The 15,504-nt window shown below is 28.8% G+C and overlaps 3 protein-coding genes and 1 non-coding gene across 5 annotated transcripts in view; 2 read left to right on the forward strand and 2 right to left on the reverse strand.

Annotated features, from left to right (window-relative positions):
• The first annotated feature begins 297 nt into the window (after positions 1 to 297).
• Positions 298 to 6,564, forward strand: LOC102586539 (carotenoid 9,10(9',10')-cleavage dioxygenase 1-like). Its single transcript, XM_015303357.1, has 13 exons — positions 298 to 402; positions 878 to 1,003; positions 1,378 to 1,480; positions 1,883 to 2,148; positions 2,713 to 2,892; positions 4,518 to 4,596; positions 4,702 to 4,783; positions 5,038 to 5,100; positions 5,208 to 5,346; positions 5,431 to 5,743; positions 5,998 to 6,068; positions 6,180 to 6,341; positions 6,424 to 6,564. Exons 1-13 carry the CDS (start codon positions 298 to 300, stop codon positions 6,532 to 6,534), a joined length of 1,800 nt encoding a protein of 599 aa, XP_015158843.1. The 3' UTR covers positions 6,535 to 6,564.
• Positions 6,565 to 6,823: 259 nt separating this feature from the next.
• Positions 6,824 to 6,905, reverse strand: TRNAS-CGA (transfer RNA serine (anticodon CGA)). Its single transcript has one exon. It is a non-coding gene; the product is annotated as a tRNA-Ser (tRNA).
• Positions 6,906 to 7,565: 660 nt separating this feature from the next.
• LOC102584882 (probable beta-1,4-xylosyltransferase IRX9H) lies at positions 7,566 to 13,004 on the reverse strand. Of its 2 annotated transcripts, none has more exons than XM_015315435.1 (4): positions 11,376 to 13,004; positions 9,825 to 10,074; positions 9,488 to 9,692; positions 7,566 to 7,924 (listed from the first exon to the last, which is right to left on the reverse strand). In XM_015315435.1, exons 1-3 carry the CDS (start codon positions 12,290 to 12,292, stop codon positions 9,525 to 9,527), a joined length of 1,335 nt encoding a protein of 444 aa, XP_015170921.1. In that variant the 5' UTR covers positions 12,293 to 13,004; the 3' UTR covers positions 7,566 to 7,924; positions 9,488 to 9,524. The 2 variants fall into 2 exon arrangements, with proteins under 2 accessions (XP_015170921.1, XP_006340260.1); XM_006340198.2 differs by having other exon boundaries at positions 7,566 to 7,964.
• A 2,320-nt stretch (positions 13,005 to 15,324) lies between these two features.
• Positions 15,325 to 15,504, forward strand: part of LOC102586872 (U-box domain-containing protein 25) — a 2,574-nt gene continuing 2,394 nt past the window's right edge. The window contains exon 1 of the mRNA XM_006340361.2: positions 15,325 to 15,498. Within this exon, the coding sequence (XP_006340423.2) occupies positions 15,392 to 15,498 (107 nt within the window). The 5' untranslated portion in view covers positions 15,325 to 15,391. The remainder of the gene's footprint in view (positions 15,499 to 15,504) is intronic.

Below are 15,504 nucleotides of genomic sequence, written 5' to 3' on the forward strand. Positions count from 1 at the left end.
GCCCCCCCCCCCCCCCCCCCCCCCCAAACCCAAAGTTGGGAAAAATTAATACTTCTAACAATTTAACTTTAAAATATTTATTTTACTATTAATGAAATGATTTATAGTCACACGGACATCTTTAACTTGTTTTAGTCTTTTAGACTAGAAGTTTTAGAAGAAAAAAAAAACTTTATCACATAAATTAAGACGGAGAAAACAATACTATGTGGTCACACAATCTAACTATATATAAAAAACCTTCTTATTCACTTCTACTTCTTTCACAATACTAGAAAAATTGTGTAAAGAAAACCAATGGCTGCTTATATTTATGCATGTCAAGTTAATTATTGTTGTTTGAAAAAACCTCCTATACCCAAATTTAAAGATTTGAGAACTTCTGTTTCATCTACTTTCAAGGTAAACGTTTTTTTCCCTTAAGAATTATTATGTATTTACTTATATATGTTTAATTTCGATAGACTGATTGTCAACGTAAAATAATTATCAGAATATATATGTACGTATGTTGTTTTCATATGTTATGGGAGAACGAGCTTAATTATTATTGAGTTGGTTATTCAGAGCCAACAATTTAAGCTTGGATTTTATCATAAGCTCATGGATTTTATCGTAAGGTAGTTAGTGCTTAATTCCAAGCTATTGCACTTGATGTACATATATATAGTCGCAGTAGTCGGCCTGGAATGACTGTCTTCTTTACTAAATTACTATTTTGAATGATGGTGAATTATTTATATATTTATAGTCACACAAATATCTGTGACTTGTCGATTGATTGATTGACTATAACCTATTGCATAATTATATTTAGTCCAATATTAATTTTGAATTTTAGCGGATTAAAACTTGCTTTATTTTTATTGTGGAACAGCCATTTTTGTCAAATTTGGATCATTTGGATGTACCAAAAGTTATTAAGGAAATTTCTTTCAAATTATTGGATAATTTTGTAGATTTGACCTTTGAATTTGTGGACCAACCTTTGCTCCCATCTCAGGTACATATATATATATAAATTATATTCTCTTTCTTAATTTATGTGACACGTTTTATTTTTCAAGAGTCAAACAGTTTAAGTTTGATCGAGAATTTGTTCATGAAATCTTTAAATTTTTTAAAATAAAATTTATATATTTGTAAACTACGTAAAAAGTACTATAAGTCACAATACTTGATAATTCAAAATATTTAAAAGATATATGAAGAATTTCCGATCAAAAACAAACTTGTTTGAATCTTTAAATCTGAAATGTATCACATAAACTCAAACGGAAGAAGTATATATTTCCATTATCACACTTTTTAATTTATATATATTTAGTAACTTTTTTTTGGACTTCTTTTTCACCTACAAATACATATAATTGACAGAGTAATTTTGCACCTGTCGAAGAGATTGGAGAAGCTGTGAGAGTCACTACAATTCAAGGGGAAATTCCAAATGATTTCCCAGAGGGTGTTTACATAAGAAATGGTAAGTAAAATGTTTTGATTTTTTTTATCTTACGCTATCAGGTCATCTAGAAGATAACAGAAGATAATAGTACAAAACTTTCCGCTTATAATTAATAGGCATAATAATAATATGCTCTTTAAGTTGACTTCATTTCACATTTATGTCCTCCAATTTTGAGTGTGTAAAGTAGACGACACTTGAACTTGTATAATGTTGAACAAGTAGACACATGAATCCTATGTGATCGACATAATACACGTAGGACACAGATATGTAGGACGCCACATAAGACTTGTGTGTCTATTTGTTCAATGTTATATGTACACCCAATGTTGAAGGACAAAAATGTGAAATGGGCATATTTATATATCATGTGAACTTATGATCAAATTTAAATCTCGAATCTATCTCTGAATGTAGGAGCAAATCCTCTTTTTGGAGGACTAAAATCAACCAAGTCAATATTTGGAAAATCAAGCCATTTATGGATTGAAGGTGAAGGAATGCTTCATGCTTTGTACTTCACAAAAGAAAAAGAAAAAGGCAACAAATGGAATATATTGTACAAGAACAAATATGTAGAAACAGACACATTCAACATGGAAAAAGATAGAAAAAAACCAAGTATTATTCCTAATATGGAAGGGGATGCTCTTGCTGTTTTCATGGCTTTCCTTTTAAATGTGGTATGTCATGAACTATACCTATATTAGGATCTCAACTAGAAAAAGAATTTCCTATAAAAAAAAACATCTACATACCTAGGGCGCAAGCTCTTACTCTGTCTATCCTTATTATTCTTGGGTCATATATATAAAGATACAAACCGCCTAATCGAGTTATGAAACTCATGATTTTATTGTTAATTAGTGAGAAGCAAGTAAATTCTATAGCCCTAAATTAAAGGAGCATGCCAAGTTCATTCAGCTTGAGCGAATCGATAATCGTTGTCAGTCTATAAAATATAGTAATTTATCCTTAGAAGGGGAATTTCTTTAGGTGAAACTTAGATGTTGATTGCACACACCTAAACCCGAAAACTTTGATTATGAATGAAGAATATTTAGTATATCTATGTGGATGTCCCAACATATTTGACATCATTTCAGATACTACGAAAATTTAAATTATATATATACACTAATTTTTAAAGTTTTGTTCTTATTTAAATAAAATACACGAAACAACACACGCACTGACACTAGTAATATTTTGAATATATATTATGTCTTATCATTATTATCTTGCAGTTAAGATTTGGTGTATTTCACAAATATCTAAGCAATACAAGTGTGTTTGAGCACTCAAAGAAATACTATTCAATTGCTGAAAATCATATGCCTCAAGAGATAAACATACAAACTTTAGAAACTTTGGGAAATTGGACTGTTAATGGAGCTTGGAATCGATCATTCACAGCCCATCCAAAGGTAAAAAAAATTCGTGAGTTAAAGCACGTGAAAATTTATGTTAGTTTTTCGTTGGTGGCAGTACTGACAAATTTATAGTCGTTGGAAAAGAGTATTGGGAAATTAATCAGTTAAACATTCTTCATAAAAATTATAGGGTGTATATTAGTAATCGTCTAATCTAAAATTTTAAGTTGTTATCAAAATGGATTATATATTACTTACTTATATTATGTCTCTCACACGCCTCACGCGTGTAGAGGATATGATTTTCTTATGAACCTAACCACAGAAAAAAATTATTTTTGTTTTTTGGATGTTAGTGAGATTTGAAGGAAAGAGCGCTTGCATGTTTAATATCATATATAAGATGTATGTTATTATCTTATTTAAAAATTTATACTATTAAAAAAAAAAAAAAAAAAAAAAAAATATATATATATATATATATATTTTTTTTTTTTTTTTTTTTTTTTTAAATAATAAATTTTTTAAAAAAAAAAAAAAAAAAAAAAAAAATATATATATATATATATATATTTTTTTTTTTTTTTTTTTTTTTTTTTTTTTAAAAAATTTATTATTTAAAAAAAAAAAAAAAAAAAAAAAAATATATATATATATATATATATTTTTTTTTTTTTTTTTTTTTTTTTTTTAAATAATAAATTTTTTAAAAAAAAAAAAAAAAAAAAAAAAAAATATATATATATATATATATATTTTTTTTTTTTTTTTTTTTTTTTTTAAAGTAAAAATTTTTTAAAAAAAAAAAAAAAAAAAAAAAAAATATATATATATATATATATATTTTTTTTTTTTTTTTTTTTTTTTTAAATAATAAATTTTTTAAAAAAAAAAAAAAAAAAAAAAAAAAAATATATATATATATATATATATTTTTTTTTTTTTTTTTTTTTTTTTTAAATAATAAATTTTTTAAAAAAAAAAAAAAAAAAAAAAAAAAATATATATATATATATATATATTTTTTTTTTTTTTTTTTTTTTTTTTTAAAGTAAAAATTTTTTAAAAAAAAAAAAAAAAAAAAAAAAAATATATATATATATATATATATTTTTTTTTTTTTTTTTTTTTTTTTTAAATAATAAATTTTTTAAAAAAAAAAAAAAAAAAAAAAAAAAATATATATATATATATATATATTTTTTTTTTTTTTTTTTTTTTTTTAAAGTAAAAATTTTTTAAAAAAAAAAAAAAAAAAAAAAAAAAAAAAATATATATATATATATATATATTTTTTTTTTTTTTTTTTTTTTTTTAAAAAATTTTTACTTTAAAAAAAAAAAAAAAAAAAAAAAAATATATATATATATATATATATTTTTTTTTTTTTTTTTTTTTTTTTTAAATAATAAATTTTTTAAAAAAAAAAAAAAAAAAAAAAAAAAAAAATATATATATATATATATATATTTTTTTTTTTTTTTTTTTTTTTTTTAAAGTAAAAATTTTTTAAAAAAAAAAAAAAAAAAAAAAAAAATATATATATATATATATATATTTTTTTTTTTTTTTTTTTTTTTTTAAAAAATTTATTATTTAAAAAAAAAAAAAAAAAAAAAAAAATATATATATATATATATATATTTTATTACTTAATTATATTATATCTCGATCAATAGAAAGTCCCAGGTACGGGTGAACTTGTTATAATGGGAACATATCCACTAAAGCCTTATTTTGAGCTAGGAGTCATTTCAGGTATGTTATTTTTCTATTTTGAAGCTAATTTTAGGAAACTTCAATTGATTTTTTATTTTTTATTTATTTTTCTAATTTATTTAGAAATTTCCTTCAAATTTTCAGCTGATGGAAAACAAATGATTCATAAGGTGGATCTCAAATTAAATAGGTGTATTCTTTGCCATGAAATTGGAGTTACAAAAAGGTAATTATTATTCACAAGTTTATGTTTTATGTATTAACTTTGTATAATTTTTTAATAATGCCAGATAAAATGAATTCATAATAATAGGTCGTGCGGTTGATATGATAACATGAAAAATGAAATTAAAATATTTAGTTACATTATAGTATTAATAGTGTAAACTTTTTTATTTTGTAGTTTAGTGTATATGAACTTAAATCCAATTATTATATATGATAATGTTATTTAAATATGGTTATTTCAATTATATGTAGGTATAATGTGATTTTGGATTTTCCACTAACTATGGACCTAACCAGACTTATTATTGGAGAGGAGTAAGTATTTCAAACATTTTATTTGTATAAAAATAATTCTAGTCATTCTACAATATAATAAGATACATTTTATTAAATCCTTTAATTAATATATCATTATTTTGCAGATTAATAAAATACAATGAATATGGATATGCAAGAATTGGAATAATGCCACGTTATGGTGATGCTAACTCCATTAAATGGTTTGAAGTTGAACCATGTTATGTATTTCACCTAATAAATTGTTTTGAAGATAATGATGAGGTAATTGATTTTTTTTAAAAAAATTTATCATGAAACTGCTAAAATTACTTAATTAATTGTTTTTTTTTTGTGTGTGGGTAAAAGGTGGTGGTGAGGGCATGTAGAGCTCGTCGATGGATTATACCAAGACCAAATGAGTCAGAGTTGAGTTTGGACACATTGAACGAGACGAGTTTCAATAAAAATAACATTGAATCGTCAAAAGATTTATTTTCCTTTTTCAATGTTTGTGAATGGAGATTAAACATGAAAACAGGTGAAGTGAAGATGAAAAATCTAACTAAAAACAATCATCGGTTTATTATGGAATTCCCAATGATCAATGAACACTTCATTAGTCTCAAAAACAAATTTGGTTATCAACAACTTGTTAATTCAGAAACTTTCTTCAACTCTGGTTAGTATTCTATTTTTAATTCAAAATGAGATGTTTTTAGTATCCTTAAAACATAAATTAGCTACAAAATTTGTTACTAAACAACTCATAGCTAATTGGTCTTTTAGATAATCCGCTGATAAATAAAATTAACAACGAAATTTGTTATTTCGTGACAAAAGTTATTCAATTCTAAATATTCCTATTTTTTTTAGTGAATAAATGGTTGTATGTTACTAATTAAACTTTATGATAACATATTATCTTGGATTTAGCAAAGAATTTATCAGGAGGATTTGCTAAATTTGGAGGGCTAGCCAAACTTCATTTTGAAGAAATTTCTAAGGTAATTACTACTTAATAAATTTGTGACAATAATATTATGTTTGACATTTTCTAAAATTGTAATATTAATTTATCTAATTGATATTATTTTTAAATGTTGATTAATTATTAGGATATTAAAGAAGAAGAAGATTTGATTAAGGTTGAATATCACATTTTCCCAAAAAATACATTTTGTAGTGGAGCTACATTTGTTCCAAAACTTGATGGTGTTGATGAAGATGATGGTTGGATTCTGACATTCACACACAATGAAAATACAAATCAATCTCAAGTAAGTTCATCATATTATTAAAGACGATTCGAAAACGTAATTATAGAGAAATCTGACTATATATTTTATGTCTATACCGCAGGTTTATATAGTTGATGCAGAAAACTTTGAAAGTGAGCCAATTGCCATAATCCTATTACCAAATAGAGTGCCATATGGATTTCATGGAGCCTTTATGCCATTCAACTTATAGATAATATGAAGAATTAAACAGATGAACAATCCGAAGGGGGTTTAATATCTACTATATATACATAAAAAATAATTTTAATCATGTATAATTTTTCGCCCTTGTGTATATGTCACTAAATTTTTTTTATTGTGACTCAATTATTATTATTGTTATCTATTAACTTGAGGTCGGTGTAAGAACTTAGCCCATAAACTCGATTCTATATTAACTTGAGGCCGATGTAAGAACTTAGGCCATAAACTTCGAGTCGTGGCTTCTACCGTTAGTGCGAGAGGCGGAAAAAAAATATCGTCAACAGCAGGATTCGAACCTGCGCAGGCAAAGCCCAACAGATTTCGAGTCTGTCTCCTTAACCACTCGGACATATTGACTACATGTTTATAATTTTGAAATTAAATTATTTAATACACAAAAATGTTTTGCAATTTTGGGAAATATGGTAAAATATTTCTCTCATATTACAATTTTTTACTATGTTTGTGTGAAACATGAAAAGTGGTTACCAATAAGGGACTAGATCAATGGCGTACACATGATTTTATGTGAGTGGTGTCAAACTGTTAGTCTATTGTCACAATTCAACTAGTACCACGTTTGATTTGAGGTTGTAGAGTTTTAATTAGACTTCAATTTTCACATTTGTTGTGTTGATCACTAATTGGATAGTTGTAAAAAAAAACGTTCATACATTTCAACGCTCGTATTTCACTCTCACAATCCCATTTTCACTGATTAGGTTATTCCTATTTCGCTCCTACATCACTATATTTAGTATAATTTTAAGGGTAAATGTATTGAATGAGTTATGTTAAACAAGTTTCAGAATTTTCAATAGTCAATAGTCAAATAGTGACAATTTAACCTTCATTTACTAGTCTTTTTGGTTCATTTTCAATAGAACAAGAACTATAAAACAAAACTTTCACAAGTAAATGACATGAACAACAACATACATAGTGTAATTCCACAATTGGGGTCTGAGAAGGGTAAGATGTACGAGACATAACACAAAAAAGAAATGATTTTGGAAGTTGACAAGAATGAAATTTTACTTGCATAAATATCAGCCATAAAGAATCTACTTTCCAGTAACATTGTTATATGCACAAGTCTAGCAACTAATTTGAAAGCTCAATGAGGTTGAATCCTTCATTGAACTATTAAGTTGGTTGTATAATGAAAAGCTTCAGTCGAAATAATTGACCGGATACTTGGAACTCTACATTTGTGTAGATGACCATGAATGCTCACCAATCAGTTTGCAAACCACCTGGCTAATTGTGGCTTTCCACTCGTAGCCAGACGTGTAAAGTGGGATGAACTCAGCAACTGTACAGAATTGTTTCCGTAACAAGATACTTCTACGCGGATTCAGACAGAGAAAATAGTTCTGAAATTAACCATGAGCTCATAATCATAACCAGTTCTCCCTGCAATCAATAGAAAAGAGCATGGTTTATATATTACAGAAAGACCAAAACTTATTGAGAAGTGAGTTTAGATGCAATTTCTGTGCTGTGATCTTTGAAGTATTTAAAATGAGGTTATTCTCCTATTATCTTGTGTCGCTGATGTTACTAAGGATTTCAATAGTGCTTGTTCTGGTAAGTTCTCTCATTTTCCTGCAGGGTAGGGTATGTGGTTGTATCGGTACATACTCTCTTACCAGTACTATTAGCACTATTCTTGTTCGTTGATTGTTGTTATCATCTGTGCTTCAGTTATTGCACTAGTTCATTGTTGAAATTGTTCTTCTTCTGTATGCTATGTATTGCTTTCCACAGCACTCTATTCCGTTGGTGTTACTGTTTTCATTTCCATATTCTCATTTCAAACTGTTTTGCGATGCTTTACTTGAGCCGAGGGTCTATCTAAAACAATATTTCTATCTTTACGGGGTAGGGGTAAGTCTAAATACACTCCACCCTCCCCAAACCAGTGGCGGAGTCTTGATTTTCCATAAGGGGGTTCAAAATTTGAAGACGTAGACACACAAACTAGCTAATGGGATTCGACATCTACTCTATGTATTACATTAAAAAAATATTTTGACCATGTATAAATAGTATAATTTTCTGCCGAAGGGAGTTCGGATGACCACAAGGTGGCTCCCCCCCTGCCCCAGACCCCACTTGTGGGATACACTAGATATCTTGTTGTGTCGTCTTTCTGTTCTGAGGCTGACAGTGCAGCAGAAGTTATCACTTGTCAGCACCAGTAGACTTAAGGCATGGATTTAGTATTGTCTCTGTGCTTGAGGACATGAATATTTAGATCACTCATTTTTTTCAATATCCCTTGTGCTAGAGTAATGTGCAGTTACAAGGGAAGATACTCTTATTTAGGAGGAAGTTTATTGCTATTTCAGGTAACAAAGAAAGGAGCAGTTTAATCTTTAGGCTATTCGAAATTCACCTTTGTTCTGTTTGAACATTATGTAGCAGGTAATGAATCACAAATGTCCAACAAAAATGTAGAAGCAAGGAGGTTCTACTATCTTGGCGATCGTGTCCAAGTCCAAAAGTTACTCTGCGTGAGCTGTCATATATTTCCTAGCTTGAAACTGGTATTTTCAGGAGTATGCACCTTGTTAAAGAATATTGTAAATGACACTGTGTATCAATTAAGATTAGTCATAATTAGTTGGATTGATTCTTTCCTATTTTAACACTTGTACATAGACTATTTAAACTCAGTAGCTTGAGGGACTAATCAAGTAGCGTTTTCTCTCAATTTCTCTTTTACAACCTAATGTGTGATTCCCTTGCTAGAATTGCAATAAATATTTCCGGCCCTTCCCCGGACCCTGCTTATAACAGGAGTTTAGTCACCGAGCTGCCCTTTTTTTAAAGAATGTTAAGAAGCTCCTCAGATAAAAATTATATGATATTGCTTAAGAAGAAAAGAATGCTAATAAGCTCCAACTAGAAAATTATGGACATAACTTGCTCACCTTGTTTACCCTGAAGAAGCACTCTCTATGTCAACATTCACGCGCTAGCAGCAATAGTGCCTGGATAATTCTTTGACCACCACTCACGAGGGTATGGATAAAGCAGTTCTGTATTGAATTGCCAAACCATAATTCTTGAGCAGTGCATTGGAAAGACTTCCATTTGGCTCTCATCTTCCACAACTTGTTCGATAAATGTGCTCACCTGTAATATAGGATCATTGAGAATCATGTTATAGACTAATAGTCATGTAAGTTGTGCTGAATACAGGTGAGCCGACGAATAAAATATTGTTTACACAGCAATCAGAGTTACAATAGTAGCAGCGAAACTCACTTGGATGCCAGCTTCAACTATATCAAGCTGCCTGATGGGCTCTAGTGTTGGTCGGTTCCACCTCTTTGGATCCCAAAGTATTGTACTAATGAATGCAAATCCTGATATTTCAGCATCGAATCTTTGGAACCTTTTTGCCATTCCATTGGGATGCCAACCTATAACCTGAGAGCCATTACAGATTGGACCCTGCAAGATAACTTTCCTATTATTTTCAGCTAGTCTTGCCACAACCCATGTCCCGAACCGGCTGCATACAACAATTTTCTATCAAGAAAGCTGATAGACAGAATGGCAAGTCCAAATTAAGTATAGGAGCAAAATCATCATCTTTGTCAAAGTGAGCAAGTAAATGCTTGAAAGCAATAGCAACCCGAGACAGATCAGAGACTAAAAAAGGATTTTTTTTTTTTTTTATATAGATACAACTTAAAAAGAAGATATGGAATTAAGGAACATAAGTGAGGGGCAGGCCAGGTTTCATTCTTTTGTTCTAGAAACCTTTAGAGTATAGAAAAGTGCAAAAGTGGGGCAATCAAATGCTCTTTTACTTAATATATTTCACATAGTTGTATTTCTTCAATTCCACAACTTATATGGTTGTTGTTTGCATTATAGTTATTTTTTCAACAGTTGTATAAATAATATAGTAATTTCCATTCATCAAAGTGTGAACTTCGTTGTACTTTTCGGTTAAATTTCCAGCAATTCTTGGCATTTTTCACCTTTGACAATACTATAAGACTATATACATGACAAAACATTTCTGATCACTCCCACATATGGGAAGATTTTCAAGTGATTGGAAGCTAAAAAACAAACGAAAGAATGAATATTCATTTGAAGTTGAACTCATCAAGGGAATGGCACATTTCCAACTAGATCTGTTTCGTGACATATTAACTATGTTATTAGTCATAATATACAACTATGACAAAATCAGTCAATCCTAAACTACTGGAGGTCGACTATATGAATCATATATATCCATTCCGATCCACTGCAGATTCCTATCCACTACTACCTTGAACCCTGCTTGTTTCTTCCTCTATGTATAATCATCAATCAATCAACCACGGTTCAATCATCAAAATAGTTGGGGTCAGAGATATGATCTTTTATATCTATTTCGCTCTAATGTACAGAGTTTAGGACAAGTATAATATCAAGCTGATTGTTTGTTTTGTTAAACCCTTCAATTCACTAGTATACTCTTATGAGTTTAGCTTGAAGCAAAGCATATAAAAAGGGGAACAAGCATTGTTACCAATTAGAGAATACCAGTCACACTTAGATTTGCTCTATTACATTTACTTCCCACTTATACAGATAATACAACTTCACAAGATCAAAGGAATAGAGATAATGCAAACACCAATAGAACTGCGGAAGCTCAATATTCCCTTCTGACATAATCTGCTTCAAGAATTACTTTATGTATATCACAATCTAAAAATCAAAAGATTGCTAGTGTGCAGGCTAATCACTGAAAAAATAAACAAAGAAAGATTACTTGCATACGGTTATACGCAAAACGAATAAGTAGATTACCTGATCTGTCTCATTTGTTCAAAGACATCTAGGGAGTATATGTTGGAATTATCTGCAAAGTAAACAATCCCATCAAGACGGTGTGTTTCAATGTGTGTTAGTGCCATATTCCTTAGGTGCACACTGTTATCTTTTACTTCAGTCAAGTTCCTCTTGCATACGAGATGCCTGTACATAACTCCAGCACCCCTCAATATATCAGCTGTCTCGATTGATTGAGAGTCCATCTCCACAACTATCCACAGCAAAGGAGGCGGGACTAATTTTAATGTGTGGGCCAAACGGTTAAGATTGTACGCTTGAAATGAATGGGCTTCTGTTGGTGTCACAATGATCAAAAGTTTTCTGGACAATATAAATTCTTGATCAAGTGATTGGTTAACAAACGCATTGACAACAATATCATCTTTCACTTCATCGTATACTAAGTTAGGCTCGGACGTAGAATTATCCAGGAAATCCGAACTGTTTAAAGTTGATGTCATATTTCTAGACACATCGTCAAATACACGATCATTTTCGTAAGGGTGGACGACCTCAAAGGATAAAGGTTGATGTTTAGACATTATATTGGGTGAAAAATTCAGAGAAACAAATGGTGCAAGGCCAATAAGAACTCCAACAACAAAGCACATAAAGAATTGGATAAATGCTCTCCTCCAAATTTGTCCCTTTAACTTTGACTTCTCCAAGGGCCTAGATGTTCTTCGCGACAAAAGACCAAGTACAAATGTCCGAACTTTGTAGAATACATAATCCAATGAACCAAAACAAGAAGACATCAACCCTTCAGGCGGTGTATAACTTTGATTACACAACGATGACTTAGACAATGGCGAGGAAACAAAACATGCTTCCCCATTAGTTCTATCTCCCGGACGAGGCACTGGGGACAATGCTCTTCTAATTGAAGCCATTACAACAAATCAAATGATCCTTTGGTCTCTTATAAAACACCCTCTTGCCAGAATTATCCAACTTTTACCTTCAATACTCCAACTGGCAACCACAACTAATCCTAGAGGTCCTTTCCAACTTAAATCAAAGGAAAAGGGGCAAATATACCCCCTCAACTTTACGATTTACCACTCGTTAAAAAAGTGGTGCATATATACTTCGCTGTCTAACAAATAGTGCATATTTAGACCATATCAACACAACTTCTAAAAGTATACATAGCTCAAACTCATATCAGAACATGAAATAAATACTCCAAACTAGTTCATGTGCTCATAGTACAAGTCCAAGCTACCTCAAAACCACAGAAAAAATCAGTTCTTTTGGAAAATTTTGCAACCAATCACAGCAGAATCTCAATTTCTGACCATTCCAAACATTCTTGCAAGCATATATTAATCTAAGCTCAACAAATGACACACTAAGTTAACTAAAAATCAAAACTTTATGAGAGAAAGAGCAAAACAATACAAACTAAATCTTAAATAAAAGTCAAGAAAACAAATACCCATTACCCAAAACTACAAGAAACACCAGATTTCAACTTCAGATAAGCAAATCTTGAGCTGAAACGAAAAGGGTCACCTCATTTCTGCTAAATATGAAATGGGGTTTTGAAATCTTGAAGAAAATGAACAGGAGAACAAAGAACAAGAAGATGCAATTGTCCCTTCACGTGACTATATAAAAATATCTTTTTTTAACAATTTATAAAAAAAAATAAAAAAAATGGAAGACTTAATCATATGATAAAGATAGGTTTTATCAATTATTGCTATTTAAAAGAGTTTTATTGGACTTTTAATAAAATTCTATTTTCTACTAAATTAAGAATACAAAGGATAACATAAGCAAAAATACCCGCCCCCCGCCCCCCCCACAAAGTCAAAGTACAATTGTATTTGATTTAATGAGTTTATGGGGTAGCTTGATAGGGTGTATTAGATAAAATAATGTATGCATCAAATTTAGTTTAATTTTCGATTACAAATTTAAGTCCAGTATAATTAATATTGATATTAGTTATACGTAACAACAATAACAAAGTAAAAGTTCATCGATTAGGAGAACGTAGTGTGTATCCAATTTTATTCTTATTTTATGAAGAAAGGGAGACTGATTTTTATAGACTCTCAATTCAAGTACATAAAACATAACAAAACAAGAAAGAAAAAAAACAGTACAAACAAATAATATGATAGGTAAAACAAAAGAAACAACAAATAATAATAATAATAATAATAATAATAATAATTAAAAGAAAGTAAGAGGAGGAAAAAATATGAGTACTATTAGACCGTGCGATTATCTACGGACCTTTTATCTTAATTCTCAATCTTCATGTCCTTCTATCAAAAGTTGATATTAGTTATATACTCTATTCAATATTATTTTTATCCCATAGTTAATCATAGCATTAACAATATCAATATTATTCTTATACTTTTATACACTAATCATATTACTATTTAAAAATTATATAATGCATATTATTTTCTTTTAGCTAGAATACTGATAATATCTATAATATAATAGGTTCAATGTGTTTGGTTTATTTTAGTGAAGTATCAAATGCTTGATTATAAGTTGATTAATACTATGGTTCCCAAAACTGGGTGCCTCCTCTTTAAATTTTGGACTAAAAGTAATGAATATAATTTTTGGGGTTTATATTTGTTTATAACACTATATTTATGAAAAAACTTGTGCATGTATATTAATTGCTTTGCTTAGTTGTAGTACATCTAATTTTAGAATAAGTAGAAATTTAATATTGAGTGAATCAGTTCCTTTTGTTTAGTATGGAAAATTTTTTGATAATGAATATTTTTTTCTAAAATAAGCTCTATACGCTATAAAATTAAAATAATCAAATTTTAATATAAATATTGAATATTCGAACAAAAAAAAAAAGTCCCTCTGCAATTGTTCACGTTCTCAATTTTGCCTTTATATCTTTTTTCTTTTCATCTGTCCACATTAATAAAGGACTGTCCCCATTTTTAAAAAATTTGCAGGCTAAAAACAGTAGTACTATTACTACTAAATTTTAATCGATACTTCATCATAATTAAAGATTTTGAGTTTGAATTAAATTTTTGTTTGAATTTTAAAAATAAAAAAAATTCTATTGGAAATTAGTGTCGATTGTAGAATAGACATTATAACGCATGAATTTAAATTTAACGAGACTTATATATATCAGACACTAAATAATTTATTTATTTTTAAAAAAACAATTGAGGGCTGAGCTAGCTAGAGTGGACGGTACAAATTAACCCACATCATGTATATTTATTTTTTAAATTCAGTAAATATCAGTATATATATAATAAACTTTAAAATACATAAAAATTAAATTCTAAATTCACCATCAAATCTAACTTCATTAAGTCAGGTAACTTATTAGGAGAGAAAGTACATAACTGAAGCAAACATATTGACGATCAGTTATGTTATTACTAATTCATTGAGAAGATATCTAATAATATTCTACATTTTTATCTGTTATATTTTTCTATTCGATTATCATAGTGTTTGTTATTGTTAATGTTCATTTCTTTATTAATTTGAGCATAACATACCATTTCTTCACTACTATATTTACTTTTCACACTTCATTTTTCATATGCTTTATTAGAATGAAAGTTCTTTTTATTTGAAAAAATAATTTCCCTACATTTATAAAGATTAAGAATAAAGTTATGATTCTTTAAAATGACTCAATTAATTTGAAGGGTAATCTTTCACGTGGATATATAATTCAGGATCACGTGATTCCCTCTCAATGTCTTTTGAGTCAAGCCTATTATATGTGACTGGTCTAATACAATTTATATTTTCTATCAGTATTTTTTTTAAAAGATAAAATTATGTATACATACCACCTCGTTCGAACTTCAATTACACTGAATATATTATTGTTTTCGTTTTCTTTTTCTCAACAAAAAAGTTGTTAAATTGAATGAACTATCCCATTCCATACAATTATTGTACCCATCCATTTATTTCACACTTTCTCTCTCTACATTTTCTCTTTTCTCTCTCATCATCCCACCATGAAAACCTATCACCAGCATCCAAAGCTCAAAACCTCATTTTCCTGCGGCTTCTTCCGCCGCTGTACTCAGTCGGTTCTCAGCCCTACTACCACCACCCCACCCACCCTCCC

This window comes from Solanum tuberosum, unplaced genomic scaffold (assembly GCF_000226075.1).
Source record: "Solanum tuberosum cultivar DM 1-3 516 R44 unplaced genomic scaffold, SolTub_3.0 scf00017, whole genome shotgun sequence".
In the NCBI taxonomy this organism is placed as follows: Eukaryota; Viridiplantae; Streptophyta; class Magnoliopsida; order Solanales; family Solanaceae; genus Solanum; species Solanum tuberosum.